Consider the following 18,821-nt stretch of genomic DNA (forward strand, 5'->3'; position numbering starts at 1 on the left):
TCAATCAGCTAGACCAATTGCCACGTTCACTACCCAAATTACAGTCTTCCCCCACACTTGTGATTTGAAGCAATCCACAGCATTTTTTTTAAATAGAAGCTAAGGATCCAATGTGGCTAGAAGCTAAGGATCCAATGTGGCTAGAAGCTAAGGATCCAATGTGGCTAGAAGCTAAGGATCCAATGTGGCTAGAAGCTAAGGATCCAATGTGGCTAGAAGCTAAGGATCCAATGTGGCTAGAAGCTAAGGATCCAATGTGGCTAGAAGCTAAGGATCCAATGTGGCTAGAAGCTAAGGATCCAATGTGGCTAGAAGCTAAGGATCCAATGTGGCTAGAAGCTAAGGATCCAATGTGGCTAGAAGCTAATGATCCAATGTGGCTAGAAGCTAAGGATCCAATGTGGCTAGAAGCTAATGATCCAATGTGGCTAGAAGCTAAGGATCCAATGTGGCTAGAAGCTAAGGATCCAATGTGGCTAGAAGCTAATGATCCAATGTGGCTAGAAGCTAATGATCCAATGTGGCTAGAAGCTAAGGATCCAATGTGGCTAGAAGCTAAGGATCCAATGTGGCTAGAAGCTAAGGATCCAATGTGGCTAGAAGCTAATGATCCAATGTGGCTAGAAGCTAATGATCCAATGTGGCTAGAAGCTAATGATCCAATGTGGCTAGAAGCTAATGATCCAATGTGGCTAGAAGCTAATGATCCAATGTGGCTAGAAGCTAATGATCCAATGTGGCTAGAAGCTAAGGATCCAATGTGGCTAGAAGCTAATGATCCAATGTGGCTAGAAGCTAATGATCCAATGTGGCTAGAAGCTAATGATCCAATGTGGCTAGAAGCTAATGATCCAATGTGGCTAGAAGCTAATGATCCAATGTGGCTAGAAGCTAATGATCCAATGTGGCTAGAAGCTAATGATCCAATGTGGCTAGAAGCTAATGATCCAATGTGGCTAGAAGCTAAGGATCCAATGTGGCTAGAAGCTAATGATCCAATGTGGCTAGAAGCTAATGATCCAATGTGGCTAGAAGCTAAGGATCCAATGTGGCTAGAAGCTAAGGATCCAATGTGGCTAGAAGCTAAGGATCCAATGTGGCTAGAAGCTAATGATCCAATGTGGCTAGAAGCTAAGGATCCAATGTGGCTAGAAGCTAATGATCCAATGTGGCTAGAAGCTAAGGATCCAATGTGGCTAGAAGCTAAGGATCCAATGTGGCTAGAAGCTAATGATCCAATGTGGCTAGAAGCTAATGATCCAATGTGGCTAGAAGCTAATGATCCAATGTGGCTAGAAGCTAATGATCCAATGTGGCTAGAAGCTAATGATCCAATGTGGCTAGAAGCTAAGGATCCAATGTGGCTAGAAGCTAATGATCCAATGTGGCTAGAAGCTAAGGATCCAATGTGGCTAGAAGCTAATGATCCAATGTGGCTAGAAGCTAAGGATCCAATGTGGCTAGAAGCTAAGGATCCAATGTGGCTAGAAGCTAAGGATCCAATGTGGCTAGAAGCTAATGATCCAATGTGGCTAGAAGCTAATGATCCAATGTGGCTAGAAGCTAAGGATCCAATGTGGCTAGAAGCTAATGATCCAATGTGGCTAGAAGCTAATGATCCAATGTGGCTAGAAGCTAAGGATCCAATGTGGCTAGAAGCTAATGATCCAATGTGGCTAAGTCGTGCTCCCTGGTGAAGTGTTTTGAATTATTTTATTTAGACAGGAGTAATTATATCATTTTGGCTCAACATCAATTTAATTTAGGGCAATCCGTCATTCTAATAATGCACTATGCACCCGCCAACTTTCCTTTCCAATTGGTAAAAGGCTGAAACCAGATATCTGTATGTAATCCCAGAGAAACAGCGCCACTCTATATGTATCCCATGTATCTGATGCTGTCTGGTCAGAAATAGTATGACATGATACACTCTTTCATTCCAGACGGCGTCAGATACATTGTCTACACATACCGAGACAGATAGGGGGCGCTGTTTTACTCGTTCTGACGCTTTAACTGGGATTGATTTTGTCTTTCTGTCGGCGCTCGTCTCCGTCAAATAAATAATCAGTATTTCAGTATTTTATTTGGAAGGGAAAGGAGGTAAGTAAGGGTGGACCAGGCCCCCTGGCAGACTGCTTGCATGAGACATTAAAGGGAATGCCACCCTGGTCATTATCTGTCATCCCTTATTATCCACTAGATGGTTTATTCCTTGATATGCAGAATATGCAAATTCTCCGAACAAATGGAGAAGTAATTAACATATTTTCTGTTTTCAGCTTTCTTTTTGGAGCTATAAATTGGTATGTTTGTGATATTTTCAAAAACGTTGATTGTTTCATTATCCTGTCATCACAGGAAATGGATTGTGAGGTTACAGGTATCTGTGGTTATGTAAAATCTTGCTTTTATTCTGTGTAGGAAATGTTAATATTATTTTGTTGATGGATATAGAACATAAAACAATGCATGTAGATAAGACATTTAGAAAATATCCAATAAACATGATGTATGTTCTGTGTTTATATCAAATCAAATGTTATTGGTCACCTGCACATATTTAGCAGATAAAATTACGGGTGTAACGAAATGCTTGTGTTGTAGGCTACGATGTGAAGGAGTCAAATATCAACAACTTAATGGACAATCAATATTATTGATTGTCCTCTGAGCATATAACTCACCAAGTGGAGACTTCCTAAAAGTTCCCCACAAAGTCCCTACATTACATGGAGCTGATCAAACTGCTCTATTCATTTGGAAGACAAGTAACATAGTTCATACCTCATATTGAGGCACATTATATAACAAATGGACAAGGGAAGGGAACCCGTAAAGGTAGCATCCCTCAACAGAAAATACTTGTTGGATGGGATTACTCTCAGAATGATGCTATGTATGACAACAACTCACCATTTTAAATCTCAGTTGTGCACCCATATCTCTCTCTCTCTCTCTCTCTCTCTCTCTCTCTCTCTCTCGCTCTCTCTCTCTCTCTCTCTCTCTCTCTCTCTCTCTCGCTCTCTCGCTCTCTCGCTCTCTTTTTTTTATTTTCTCTCTTCTCTCTCTAGCTTGGCAGCCTCTAAAGAAGCCGCGGCTCGAAAAGCCGCCTCCCCAATGCCTCCCTCTGAGTTCCTGGACAAACTCATGGGCAAAGTTTCGGGTTACGATGCAAGAATCAGACCTAATTTCAAAGGTAGGAGCAGCCACCGAGACACAGTGGGATAAAACAGGAATGTAGCCAAGCACAACCAGAAATAACATATTCCAGTCAGGATCGTAAAGAGAGGACAGTGTAGTTAAACATTGAAATCTATATAAAATGAATATATATATTACACCTTCATTTTACTATTGATTTGGGCTTTAGCAAATAATTCTGATTAAAATGTGTTGGTTCTTTGAATACATTTTTCAAGTGAGGTCATTTTCACACATTAAACACACTTATTAACCTTTTTTTTAAATTTAATTTTAACAAATTTTAACACTTTTTGCACCTTAAACAAACACGTCACACTTTTAAACCTTAAAATATCGAATTTAAGCTGTTACGATATTCACAAATCCTCAATATATTTACAGGATGTGGCTACAATGAAGTTGTTTATGGCTGGCTACATTCCTGTACAAAAAACGTCACAACCGTCTCAATGTCCTGAATGTCTGTTTTGGTGGTAAAGGCAGTGTGTTGCTAAACATGTTTTCCGTAACGTTAAAAGTGACCTTTCCCTATATGGAAGCCCCCATAAAGATACATGTCAGAGGGGTTTCCTTATTGAACTATGGCAATACAGCTACGTTATGATGACTCATATCCCAACCATGTTGTTTAATGGTAGAGCACTGTTGTGGCAACACACCAAATTTATGTTGGAGCGTTTGAAAGAAGTCTTCATAATTTTGATGAGAGTTCCTTTATTTTATAATATTTTCTGCTCTAATATTAATACTACAATTTTTATCAGTACATCCTTATCTGAGGTGGTATAATAATTCACATATGGTAAATATATATATATATAAATATGGTATAAATATATATATATATATATATATATATTGGAATATTACCCCCCACAATTCCGTAATTGTGGGGGTCTATAATAATAAGACAAAAACATGAATCCAATGTTCTGCATGAGAAACCACTCCCACAAACAACCAGTTTCCATACCATACACTGAGATTGTTTCTGAAGACATTTGAAGGAATTTGATTCTGATTATCTATCTATCATACATGCTTTGATACTTTGCAAATATTTCACGTTAACTAACTACAATGGGACTGCTACTCTGTGTCCATGTTTAACATGATGTTTTGGCCCCAGAATTGCTGTGCTTTTTACAGGTATGTTACATGTGATTTCCATGAGTATGATATCTCAGTATATGCAGTACTGAATCCAGGAGTGTTTGCTGTGACTAAGCATGAATTATTCAGCCTGCTAGAGTTGCAAAACCACATCTGCTCATACAGTTAGACTACATAACGTCTCTAACACAATACTCACTTCGCTCACGATGTTCACTGCAACAACAACAACAACAACAACAACAACAACACTTTTTCTTTGCTTTATTAAACTGTTTGATGTTCAGAGGCTTTGGTATGAATGTTGTTTTTTAAGCCGACGTCTCAATTCACAGTGATAACATCACGACAGATCGTATGCTGTGCTGGTCTTGTCTGGCACCTGTAGAGTTCTGCTCTCAGCTAAACCTACTATATATCACAGTTACTTTGATATATGAAACTAGAGTGTTGTGTTCTGTTGTGATCCACTGCTGTAATAGAACCCTCCATCACCGTTATAGTACAATGCCCAGAGAAAGTGTTCACGACAGGATCCGCTCAGCCTCCGCGGGCTTGTCAAGAGCACTAATACAAGAAGCACAATAGCCGTTTTCGTGCTAGTGAGTCTAAATAGGGTCGGATATGAAAGCTAACAGTGTTCTAATTTTTATTTACTAGCCCAACGCTCTAACCACTAGGCTACCCTGCCGCCCCTAATGTAACATGTCTTTGCATATTAAGAGAAAATACATGACTTTACGTAGAGTATAATGTTAATTATATGACTAGTGTGTGGCGAGAGGCCTATTGTCATGGGATGGAACAATGTGAGATAGATTCAGAGGTTAGTCATGGCTGTCAGGTCAACACTGTATTTGTAGTGTGAGTGGTAGACTCACTCATTCAAGTAGTCCTTCTCCCATCCCTGCCAGCCAAACACATGAATCCCATTCATGAAATAAACAGGCCGGCAGGTCATTTCTTAATAATGAACGTCTGTACAAAGACTAAGAAACGTCTTCATCAGAGAATGATGGTTGTTTATAAGATATACAGTAAACACAGTGGAACTTTAGAACTGCTAATATATTATATAGAATTAGAATGGTAAAGATATCCTTTATACAATTAGAATGATAAAGATATCCTTTATACAATTAGAATGGTAAAGATATCCTTTATATAATTAGAATGATAAAGATATCCTTTATACAATTAGAATGGTAAAGATATCCTTTATACAATTAGAATGGTGAAGATATCCTTTATATAATTAGAATGGTAAAGATATCCTTTATACAATTAGAATGGTAAAGATATCCTTTATATAATTAGAATGGTAAAGATATCCTTTATATAATTAGAATGGTAAAGATATCCTTTATATAATTAGAATGATAAAGATATCCTTTATACAATTAGAATGGTAAAGATATCCTTTATACAATTAGAATGGTAAAGATATCCTTTATACAATTAGAATGGTAAAGATATCCTTTATACAATTAGAATGGTAAAGATATCCTTTATATAATTAGAATGATAAAGATATCCTTTATACAATTAGAATGGTAAAGATATCCTTTATATAATTAGAATGGTAAAGATATCCTTTATACAATTAGAATGGTAAAGATATCCTTTATACAATTAGAATGGTAAAGATATCCTTTATACAATTAGAATGGTAAAGATATCCTTTATATAATTAGAATGGTAAAGATATCCTTTATATAATTAGAATGATAAAAATACCCTTTATATAATTAGAATGGTAAAGATATCCTTTATATAATTAGAATGATAAAAATACCCTTTATATAATTAGAACTTCAAAAATAGTGTTTATAGAATTGTAGAACTGCAAAGGCATTCTTTAGAACATTAGAACGTTAGAAGGCATTCTTTGGAACATTAGAATGTTAGAACGTTAGACGGCATTCTTTGGAACATTAGAATGTTAGAACATTAGAAGGCATTCTTTAGAACATTGGAACGTTAGAAGGCATTCTTTAGAACATTAGAACATTGGAACGTTAGAAGGCATTCTTTATAACCTTACAATGTTAGAACGTTAGAAGGCATTGTTTAGAACAATAGAACGTTAGAACTGCTAAGGCATTCTTTAGAACATTAGAATGTTAGAACTGCTAAGGCATTCTTTAGAACATTAGAATGTTAGAACATTAGAAGGCATTCTTTAGAACATTAGAATGTTGGAACGTTAGAAGACATTCTTTAGAACAATAGAACGTTAGAACTGCTAAGGCATTCTTTAGAATGTTAGAACGTTAGAACTTTAGAAGGCATTCTTTAGAACATTATAATGTTATAAGGCATTCTTTAGAATGTTAGAACGTTAGAAGGAATTCTTTAGAACATTAGGATGTTAGAACGTTAGAAGGCCTTCTTTAGAACTTTAGAATGTTAGAAGGCATTCTTTAGAACATTGGAATGTTAGAACATTGGAAGGCATTCTTTAGAACATTAGAATGTTAGAAGGTTTAAAGGCATTCTTTAGAACAGAATGTTAGATGGCATTCTTTAGAACATTAGAATGTTAGAAGGCATTCTTTAGAACATTAGAATGTTAGAACGTTAGAAGGCATTCTTTAGAACATTAGAATGTTTGAAGGCATTCTTTAGAACATTAGAATGTTAGAACGTAAGAAGGCATTCTTTGGAACATTAGAATGTAGAACTGTTGAGGCATTCTTTAAAACATTAGAATGTTAAAAGGCATTCTTTAGAACATTAGAATGTTAGAACGTTAGAAGGCATTCTTTAGAACATTAGAATGTTTGAACTGCTGAGTCATTCTTTAGATCATTAGAATGTTAGAATGTTAGAACTGCTAAGGCATTCTCTGTAGGGCTAACAAAGGAGCACACCTCCTCAATCTACCACCATCCCTGCTAATGTGGTGGCACAGCAACAGTGAAAAACAGGGAGAGAATAGCAGAGAATTGCCTGAAGCTTCGAATGTGCCGGCATGAGAGGAAATTACACTGATCATGACTGGGACTCACTGTGGGGAAGCCTTCTAATTGATTTAGCAGGTTCTCTATTTGAATGGAAAAAAAGAAATATCCTTCTGACACATTTGGGATCTCCCCTGTATGGTCTACGAGTTTCTTTTTAACATTTAATTCATTCCACTTTAACGTTCATTCTCCAGCAACGACTATGAAGGTTAAGGTAGTCTTGACTGATTGTTTACCCTGCTAGCTTTCCCCTCGCACCTCTGATGAGCTATAGGCAGGGTGACTGGTGTAATCTAGGGCTCCACTCTGCCTGCACTGCAGTGATGAACAGTGGTGGGGGGTACAGCTGTGACTTCAGTCTCCTCTTCAACCTTGTCCCTCCTCATCAGTCACAGTGAGGGGCAGCTTGGCCGACAACCATGAGGCTGTGCAGATTCCACCAAAATACACATCACCACCCCACCCTGTCAGTCAGTCAGTCATCACCCCACCCTGGGTTGTTACTGCTGCTTCTGATGCCTGTCAGACAGTCATACAGCCAGCCAGTCAGCAAGTCAGACAGCCAGTCTGTCAGACAGCCAGACAGTCAGACAGCCAGTCAGTCAGTCAGCCAGCCAGTCAGACAGTCAGACAGCCAGTCAGACAGCTAGTCAGTCAGACAGCCAGTCAGACAGCCAGTCAGTCAGCCAGTCAGACTGTCAGTCGGTCAGACAGCCAGACAGCCAGTCAGTCAGTCAGTCAGTCGGTCAGACAGCCAGACAGCCAGTCAGTCAGACAGCCAGTCAGTCAGTCAGACAGCCAGTCAGTCAGTCAGTCAGCCAGACAGTCAGACAGTCAGACAGCCAGTCAGACAGCCAGTCAGACAGCCAGTCAGTCAGACAGCCAGTCAGACAGCCAGTCAGTCAGACAGTCAGTCAGACAGCCAGTCAGTCACTTAGTCAGTCAGACAGCCAGTCAGTCACTTAGTCCTCTCTGCTCTCTCCTCTTACTCTCACATCCTTTTTAAAGCCTGCCGTGTCACATCACAGTGATGATCAGTGTAACCAAACGCTTTCACAATGAACTAGCTGTGTCACTTTGCTTCTGAATTAGTTTTGCGAGACAAGTCAACATCTGTAAATATACAGTCCTTGCTGCCATATATTTACTGTTTCTGGCTTCTGTCTTATTTTTCCCTACGCAGGGATGTGTCTTTCACCTGTTATGCTTCTCTCCCTCGCCCTCTCTCTCCCTCCCTCTCCCTCTCCCTCTCTCCCTCTCCCTCTCCCTCTCTCCCTCTCCCTCTCCCTCTCCCTCTCCCTCTCTCTCTCTCTCTCTCTCTCTCTCTCCCTCCCTCCCTCCCTCCCTCTCCCTCTCCCCCTCCCCCTCTCTCTCTCTCTCTCTCCCTCTCCCTCTCCCTCTCCCTCTCTTTCCCTCTCTTTCTCTGTTGTACCTCTTTTTCTTCTCCTTCTCTTTTTGTTTCAACCTACCTGACTGGGGAGATGAAATATTATTAGCTGGTGGGGCTTGACGTTCATTTCGTGTTATCAGCACTTGTTTAATGGGTAACTAATAGGATTAATGGAATACCCTAATGAGAGAGGGGGGAGGGGGCAGTGTTCAGATGCTGCTGTGTTCATATACACATGGTAACGGGGAACCAACTGGACTGATCTGCTGACTACTTCAGGAACATTAAAGGAGTGGGGTTCAGTAAAGAACACAACCCTAAACAGAGTTAATATAACACACACACACACACACACACACACCAAACACTAACTACATTACTTTTAGACATTGAAACTTCAGTCTGCCTTCTTAAAACAATTTAATTATTTTTATTATTCTACTATGTTTGATGAATGAGGATACATTCAGCTACTCCGGATGCTCGACTCTTGGATCTAGACATTTGGACTGACGTACCGTACTGAACTGGGAGTAGATGTTTGATAGCATTTCAGGACTGAATCTACCTGAGTTATAACAGAAGTATTGATCATGTTTCAAAGTCTAGGGAGAGGCAAAATCGCAAGGACACAGCAGACTGAATGGATGATGTAGCAGTCATAGGACAGGATAGGACAGGATAGGACAGGACAGGATAAGACAGGATAAGACAGGATAGGATAGGACAGGATAGGACAGGATAGGACATGACAGGATAAGACAGGATAGGATAGGACAGGATGGGACAGGACAGGATAAGACAGGACAGGATAGGACAGGATAAGACAGGACAGGATAAGACAGGACAGGATAAGACAGGACAGGATAAGACAGGATAGGACAGGATAGGACAGGACAGGATAGGACAGGACAGGATAAGACAGGACAGGATAGAACAGGACAGGATAGGACAGGACAGGATAAGACAGGACAGGATAGGACAGGATAAGACAGGATAGGACAGGATAGGACAGGATAGGACAGGACAGGATAAGACAGGACAGGACACCATTCACACCAAGATGGTTGTAGTATCCAACCATCCGTTACTGTAATACTTAGTACAAATCTGTTCCTAGTATACATCTCCTGTACATGTAAACATAGGAGAAATACCTTTTAAAAGAAATAAACAGTAGCCTTATTCTATTTATTTGAATGAGATAATATCAAGGTCGTGTATTTATTAAAGCCCTATTATTGGGAGTTTGCCCTTGATGTTGTTATTCAGCATGATATCAAACATTAACACTCTTTAATTTAATGAATGGCATGTGAGAATGGTTGGATTGTTGAATCGGATGCTGCTTCTCCCCGTCTGGTCACTGAAGCTTCTCTAATACTACTGTGAGGAGGAGAGGAGACGGTGTCATAACGGCTACTGTCACTTCCTGTCATTTGGGTCATTTCATTTCTGATACTGGGAAGTGGGAAAACGGCGACCACACTTGAGTGTGACATTAAAGTTGCCATATAATTTGTTTACTCTGACAAGATAATTCAAGTCCCCCCCCCCCACCCCCCCAAAGCGACTGTTTTTATGTTTCATGCTAGACGGTTTTAACTGTCGCCTTTCGAGATTTGTCCTTTTGTGAAACGGTGCGTGAGTGAGACGCTACCAAGCCCAGATGGATTCATTCTAAAAACGCAATTGTACATTCTTATAGCCGATTATTCACTGTTCTTTACATTTGGCACAAAGGCTTTTCTTTCCTTCACCTCTGTGTACCATATGGAGAATTGATTTTACACATTGCTAGTTATTTGCCAGTATGAGATTGCAAGCTTTGAACAAAGAAAACAGTCAAAGCTCTGGTTTAATGTTTGGATCGGGTTTTCAGATCTCAAATAGAGGATAAACTCAGGCTTAGGTTGACACCGAGGGATTGCCTTTGCTTGCAGAGTGTAAAACAACAAAAAACAACAGGAATAATAATTCTCACTAGATCCAGACAGATTATAGAGTTCCAATCACCTGTCTACAACAGTTCATGGTCATGCAGAATACTTTCCATCTATCTTAAAGAACGATTTCCTTTTCTCCTGACGTTGATAGATTACAATATCCCCCACAAAGACTTCAGCTCTGTGTAGTCGCCATCTCTCTTCAATGGCACTTGTCACATATAGAAAAGTAGGCAGGCTGCATGTCGCCTGGTTTACAAATTCAATGCGCCTCCGGAGCAAAAAATAGCACATTTATCAACACACAATCTTTGTTGAGAAAATACATTTACTATGTGCCTAAGAAGAATAATTAACCTGTGTCGACAGGCGATAGGCGATAGGCGGCGATAGGCGATAGGCGACAGGCGATAGGCGATAGGCGATAGGCGATAGGCGGCGATAGGCGATAGGCGATAGGCGATCGACAGGCGATAGGCGATAGGCGATAGGCGATAGGCGATAGGCGATCGACAGGCGATAGTAATTAGGAACGGACCGGCAGTGTTTCAACATGAGCAGCAAATGTCGTCTGGGAAGGAGCAACCTTTCTGTTGATCTAATCAAGATCTTCTGAAAATGTACTGCATGTTTGTGTTAATGTATGTGTTATGTACAGTACCTTATCATTAACAGCCTTTGGATGTAAAAGGTGAGATGGAACAGGTTTAAATATTAAGGTTATTAGGATACATATTAAAATACAAGGTATTTTTGGTGTTATCTTTTGCATGCCTTATTTATTTGATATGCTTACCAAATAAGTGCAATCAATAATGGGACTAATTCTTCTATCTTTAATTGTAATTAAGTGGTTTGTTGTGCTGCATTGGTGAAGCGCCAGCCAGGTTTGAAATGATGCATGGCCAGCTTCAGTCATGGCAATTCATTTAAAAAAAAGGTCATTTCTGTAACGACTGGAAAAGGCCCAGGTAAAACAATGAATTGATCACGTCTGTGTGTGAGCCTTTGTGTTTTATATCACTTTTCTATATCACTTCGTCCACTAAGTACACTTCCTGTTCCTGTTCTCTTGTGTTGCACCAATTTTGCTGCTCAGTTGCAGGGGTCCCCTCGAGTGGAAGAGGTAAAAATATAATTTTTTTAGATTAACAAAATCTAAAAAAAATAAGATTTTTATATCCCATTTATTAGAAAATTAGTTTGAATCACTTACCAGTTGCTTGATAAGAAAATGTAAGCATTTAAGCATTTAAAGCCAAATGATGCAAGCAGATCTAAGCGAAGCCAGTTTGACATGTAGTCTATGCATCTTTCCTTTGTCTGATGTTTTTCATCTTAGTGCATTTTGCTAACCTCACCTTCTGCCTCCCGTGAAGAACTATGCCTTGCACCCCTGCTCTACCCCTCCTCTCATCTCTGCATCGCCTCCTCTCCTGCCCGACCCGCTATGACGTTCTTCAACACAAACTCGTGCATCCCTCCTTCCTGCTATTGCCTTCAGTATTTTGGCCACCACAATTTTTCCTTCCTTTCCCTGCCGCACACTTACCTGTATAAGTTCTGAAGTGTTGGCAAGTTGTGATACTATGTGTTTTTTTATTGTTGTTTTCCGCATTGTTTTTCTCAATGTGAGTACTTGCTGTTAGAATATGATGTGTTTTAATCATGATCTTTTTTGTTATTAGACCCACAAGGCCCCAAAACAGAAGCTTCTCACAAGAAAGGTACTTTCTTTTCATTCATCACGGAATAAAGTATGCAAGTCACGCTCTCTCTCAACGCCACTCAGGCAATCTTCATGTTTATAGCCATTAAAACAATTTTTTTTTTTAAAAGAAACCAAGCACGTTTAAAGGTGTAATCTTGAAGGGGATGCATGTGTTTACTGTTAATGCATAATGTTGTGAGGGGTATTAGTCTGCTGATAGTATATCAACAGATTTGGCTTTAAAGCGATTTTTGTAGAACAGCTGGCAATTAAGAAGTTGGCTCAAAACATTAGTCCAATGTCAGCAATATTTCAAACTGTTTTGTTTGTAATTTATGTCGACGTGGTCTCTTCTGTCTTTTTGCTAATTGTTGTTCTGGATGGTAAAGTGTGAATACAACTGAAAGGTACACAGAATATATTTTTTTTTACTTTGGGTAAAAACAAGCTTTTTACTGTTGGTAAGCTTTGCTGCCAACATTTTATGATACATCACAGGAGGTTGGTGGCACCTTAATTGGGGAGGACGGTCTCGTCGGAATGGCTGGAGCGGAATCAGTGGAATGGTATCGAATACATCAAGCGCGTGGTTTCCATGGTTTCCAGGTGTTTGATGCCATTCCATTTGTTCTGTTCCAGCCATTATTACGAGCCGTCCTCCCCTCAGCAGCCTCCACTGTGATACATGTTTATTATATTCTGATGTAGAGAGGAGTGGAGATATTATCCTGTTGGGATGATTATAATGTAGAGAGGAGTGGAGATATTATCCTGTTGGGATGATTATAATGTAGAGAGGAGTGGAGATATTATCCTGTTGGGATGATTGTAATGTAGAGAGGAGTGGAGATATTATCCTGTTGGGATGATTATAATGGAGAGAGGAGTGGAGATATTATCCTGTTGGGATGATTATAATGTAGAGAGGAGTGGAGATATTATCCTGTTGGGATAATTATAATGTAGACAAGAGTGGAGATATTATCCTGTTGGGATGATTATAATGTAGAGAAGAGTGGAGATATTATCCTGTTGGGATGATTGTAATGTAGAGAGGAGTGGAGATATTATCCTGTTGGGATGATTATAATGTAGAGAGGAGTGGAGATAGTTTCCAGTTGGGATGATTATAATGGAGAGAGGAGTGGAGATATTATCCTGTTGGGATGATTATAATGGAGAGAGGAGTGGAGATATTATCCTGTTGGGATGATTGTAATGTAGAGAGGAGTGGAGATATTATCCTGTTGGGATGATTGTAATGTAGAGAAGAGTGGAGATATTATCCTGTTGGGATGATTATAATGTAGAGAGGAGTGGAGATATTATCCTGTTGGGATGATTATAATGTAGAGAGGAGTGGAGATATTATCCTGTTGGGATGATTATAATGTAGAGAGGAGTGGAGATATTATCCTGTTGGGATGATTGTAATGTAGAGAGGAGTGGAGATATTATCCTGTTGGGATGATTATAATGTAGAGAGGAGTGGAGATATTATCCTGTTGGGATGATTATAATGTAGCGAGGAGTGGAGATATTATCCTGTTGGGATGATTATAATGTAGAGAGGAGTGGAGATATTATCCTGTTGGGATGATTATAATGTAGAGAGGAGTGGAGATATTATCCTGTTGGGATGATTATAATGTAGAGAGGAGTGGAGATATCCTGTTGGGATGATTATAATGTAGAGAGGAGTGGAGATATTATCCTGTTGTGATGATTATAATGTAGAGAGGAGTTGAGATATTATCCTGTTGGGATGATTGTAATGTAGAGAGGAGTGGAGATATTATCCTGTTGGGATGATTATAATGTAGAGAGGAGTGGAGATATCCTGTTGGGATGATTATAATGTAGCGAGGAGTGGAGATATCCTGTTTGGATGATTATAATGTAGAGAGGAGTGGAGATATTATCCTGTTGGGATGATTATAATTTAGCGAGGAGTGGAGATATTATCCTGTTGGGATGATTATAATGTAGAGAGGAGTGGAGATATTATCCTGTTGGGATGATTGTAATGTAGAGAGGAGTGGAGATATTATCCTGTTGGGATGATTATAATGTAGAGAGGAGTGGAGATATCCTGTTGGGATGATTATAATGTAGCGAGGAGTGGAGATATCCTGTTTGGATGATTATAATGTAGAGAGGAGTGGAGATATTATCCTGTTGGGATGATTATAATGTAGCGAGGAGTGGAGATATTATGAATGATCACTCCATTCATTTACAGACTAAAATACCTCAATGGCTACTTGGCCTGTTTTCCTCCTAACATGAGATTACCTGCTATACATGACAAGGAATATTAGTTACCTGACTGCTTTTTGGCTGAAACATGGCATCTGTATTGTAATTAGAATGAATTAGAGAGATTGTTGCTGGGGTTGAAAAGGAACAATCATGGAACGCTTTAATTTCCTTTTTTTTTAATTGAAATTAATCTCTATATATATTTAAAAAGGACTGTATTTATATTGTTCTGTTTTTAAACAATCATATTTGTTTGTGCAACTTGCTAAATGAGATGATTGTATGAATATGGTAAAAGGGATGTATCCATTATTCATTATGTGTGTGTGTGTGTGTGTGTGTGTGTGTGTGTGTGTGTGTGTGTGTGTGTGTGTGTGTGTGTGTGTGTGTGTGTGTGTGTGTGTGTGTGTGTGTGTGTCTGTGTGTGTGTGTGTGTGTGTGTGAGAGAGAGAGAGAGAGATAGAGAGAGAGAGATTATATTATATTCAGTGCCGTACTTAAAGTAGTATTTAACAGAGTGGATGACTGGGACCAGATTTCAGCCATTCATTTCAGCTGATCTCCTCTCCTCTCCTGCTATAGACACCGACTAAGGTAAATGTGATTTTATCCATACCTAGCTATGGATTTAATATACTGTTTACACATTTCTAAATTCTGTACTTGACCTTGAACATATTTTCTTGTCACAATTGCAACCAACACACTTTTATATAATATATATATATATTGGTTACAACCAAACCCGCTCTAGTGTTTACTAAGCCTAAATAAAGTGTTATCACCTTACTTGTAATTTACAGATTCAAGCTGAGCTGCCCTGTTTCACCAAATCACATCACATGGTCAGTTTAGAATGCCCTGTTTCACCAAATCACATCACATGGTCAGTTTAGAATGCCCTGTTTCACCAAATCACATCACATGGTCAGTTTAGAATGCCCTGTTTCACCAAATCACATCACATGGTCAGTTTAGAATGCCCTGTTTCACCAAATCACATCACATGGTCAGTTTAGAATGCCCTGTTTCACCAAATCACATCACATGGTCAGTTTAGAATGCCCTGTTTCACCAAATCACATCACATGGTCAGTTTAGAATGCCCTGTTTCACCAAATCACATCACATGGTAATTGTAGATCCCATTAGTAGATAGGTACTCTGCTAGATGGTGGCTATTAGGTTAAAAGAAACCTATGGTCGATGTCCGCGCCTGAGCAGGAAATCTAATTAGCATCGTAAAAAAATCCCAATACATCTGTCAGTTTAAGCAAGAGATATATAAAAACCAAATAGTATACAGAATTGTATTTGAGAGTATTTCCCAATACTTATTTCAAATAGTATTTTCAAATACCTGGATTAAATGCATGGGAGTGTATTTGAGTATTTTCATATACTTTCCAAGTGTACCATATTTCCAAATACATTAAAATAATAGATATCTGAATGCGTACAGTACCAGTCAAATGTTTGAACACTTCTACTCATTACAGGGTTTTTCTTATTTTTTAAACTATTTTCTACATTGTAGAATAATAGTGAAGACATCAAAACGATTAAATAACACATATGGAATCATGTAGCAACCAAAAAAGTGTTCAAAAAATATAAATATATTTTATATTTGAGATTCTTCAAAGTAGCCACCCTTTGCCTTGATGACAGCTTTGCACACCCTTGGCATTCTCTCAACAGCTTCATGTGGTAGTCACCTGGAATGCATTTCATTCAACAGGGGAGCCTTGTTAAAAGTTAATTTGTGGAATGTCTTTCCTTCTTAATGCGTTTGAGCCAATCAGTTGTGTTGTGACAAGGTAAGGGTGGTATACAGAAGATAGCCCTGTTTGTTAAAAGACTAAGTCCAAGAACAGCTCAAATAAGCAAAGAGAAACGATAGTCAATCATTACTTTATGACATGAAGGTCAGTCAACTTTGATATTTTCTTCAAGTGCAGTCGCAAAAAACCATCAAGCGCAATGATGAAATAGGCTCTCATGAGGGCTGTCATAGGAAAGGAAGACCCATAGTTACCTCTGCTGCAGAGTTACCAGCCTCAAAAATTGCAGCCCAAATAAACGCTTCACAGAGTTCAAGTAACAGACACGTCTCAACATCAACTGTTCAGAGGAGACTGTGTGAATCAGGCCTTCATGGTCGAATTGCTGCAAAGAAATAACTACTAAAGTAAACCAATAAGAAGAGATTTGCTTGGGCCAAGAAACACAAGCAATGGACATTAGATCGTGGAAATCTGTCCTTTTGAGTCCAAATTTGAGATTTTTGGTTCCAACTGTCATGTCTTTGTGCGACGCAGAGTAGGTGAACGGATGCTCTCCGCATGTGTGGTGCCCAGCGTGAAGCATGGAGGAGGAGGTGTGATGGTGTGGGGGTGCTTTGCTGGTGACAATGTCCGTAATTTTTTTAAAACTTTTATTTAACTAGACAGGTCAGTTAAGAACTAATTCTTATTTACAATGACAGCCAAACCCGGACGACGCTGAGCCAATTGTGCACCGCCCTATAGGGCTCCCAATCATGGCCGGATGTGATACCGCCTGGATTCAAACCAGGGACTGTAGTGACGCCTCTTGCACTGGGATGCAGTGCCTTTAGACCGCTGCGACACTCGGGAGCCCCTAACCTGTTCAATATCACCAATCCACTAGTCTAATATTAGCTGGAATGATTGACCGACCACATCTTCATTTGATTTGCCCTCTCAACAGAGTGCTTCCTGTACTCAGTCGATTGCTTCAGCCGATGAATGATACAGCGGTGCTCAGTATCATGGTACCCCTAACCTCCCCCTCTTGTTTTCACTCTCAAGATGATTAAAACACCAAGCGAACATCACAACGTCTGCTAAAATCATTGACTGGTCCATTTTATGCCTTCCGTCACACTCCCTACCAGCTCCATGCGGTACACCTCTCCCTTGGCATGCATCCCAAATGGCACCCTATTCCCTATATAGTGCACTTCTTCTGACCAGAGTCCTATGAGCCTTTTGATGGGTCAAAAGTATTGCACTATATAGAGAATAGGGTGCCATTTGGAAGGTAGCCCATCCTTCTCTCTCTCTCTCTCTCTCTCTCTCTCTCTCTCTCTCTCTCTCCCTCTCTCCCTCTCAGTCTCTCTCTCTCTCTCCGTCTCATTCTCTCTCTCTCTTTGTCTCTCTCTCTCTCTCTCTCCCTCTCAGTCTCTCTCTCTCCATCTCATTCATTCTCTCTCTTTGTTTCTCTCTCTCTTTGTCTCTCTATCTTTGTCTCTCTTTCTCACTCTCTCTCTCTCTGTCTCTTTTTTTCTCTCTCTCTGTCTCTCTGTAATCCACTGGAATAATGCCCTCGTCAACTGTTCTGCGTTCGGTATCCCGAGCCACGGCCCGGATATTGATTAATGTCTTTCTGTAGTCACACTCCTCTAAGGCTGTCATGTCCTCCCATCTGTCACAGCTAACCCAGGGCCCAGGAAAAGGCTCATTTAGTCGCCTGCCATTACTTATAGACATGTGACATAGCAAACTCAGAGTAGCTAGGCTCTTAGTTGTACTGGCCGTCAGATCTAGCCATCAAGAGCTTTCAGCGACACTGCCAAATGGCCTCCTATTCCCTGTAAAGTGCACTGCTTTTGACCAGGGTCCACACGAGTTGGGTTAAAGGTGGAAGACACATTTCAGTTGAATATATTCAGTTGTACAATTGACTAGCAATCCCCCCCTTTTCCCTTTCCCCTTTCACATAGGGCTCTCGTAAGGCTCTCGTAGGACTCTCGTAAGGCTCTCGTAGGGCTCTCGTAAAAAGTAGTGCACTATATAGGTGCCCTGTCCTTTATGTAGTGCTCTACATGAGGAATAGGGTGCCATTTTAAATGCAGCTTCAGGGCCTACATCGATCCAGCTAGCTAGCTGCCCACTGAATTTGAATACATTTCACTTAAATAATGAGACATTGAGAGGAACCCTGCTGTCATGGAACCTGTCAAGGATGTCCTATAATGGCATTTCATTTCTCATAAAAGCCTCCTCCTGAAATGCCAGCCAGCTCAGAAAAAGTTTCTCCTTATAAGTGCACGCTGTTAAAGCAGTGAATGTGATGCATGGTGGGGGAATGTATAGGTGAAGATTGGAAGTTGGAACAACCATTTGTCATGTTGCATAGTCCAATTAAAATGTAACCAAAATATTATTTTTTACTGCATATAGCTGTTGTTTGGTACG

General features: G+C 39.8%; 1 protein-coding gene across 4 annotated transcripts in view; it reads left to right on the plus strand.

Annotated features, from left to right (window-relative positions):
- Window positions 1-18,821, plus strand: part of LOC110504553 (glycine receptor subunit alphaZ1) — a 99,921-nt gene that overhangs the window by 14,843 nt on the left and 66,257 nt on the right. For 2 of the 4 annotated variants that reach the window (XM_036969878.1, XM_036969881.1), the window contains exons 2-4: window positions 3,078-3,202; window positions 11,725-11,751; window positions 12,314-12,352. In XM_036969878.1, coding sequence (XP_036825773.1) covers window positions 3,078-3,202; window positions 11,725-11,751; window positions 12,314-12,352 — 191 coding nt within the window. The remainder of the gene's footprint in view (window positions 1-3,077; window positions 3,203-11,724; window positions 11,752-12,313; window positions 12,353-18,821) is intronic. The other 2 variants (XM_036969879.1, XM_036969880.1) reach the window with 2 other exon arrangements.

The sequence above is a fragment of the Oncorhynchus mykiss genome, chromosome 31 (genome assembly GCF_013265735.2).
Source record: "Oncorhynchus mykiss isolate Arlee chromosome 31, USDA_OmykA_1.1, whole genome shotgun sequence".
NCBI lineage: Eukaryota > Metazoa > Chordata > Actinopteri > Salmoniformes > Salmonidae > Oncorhynchus > Oncorhynchus mykiss.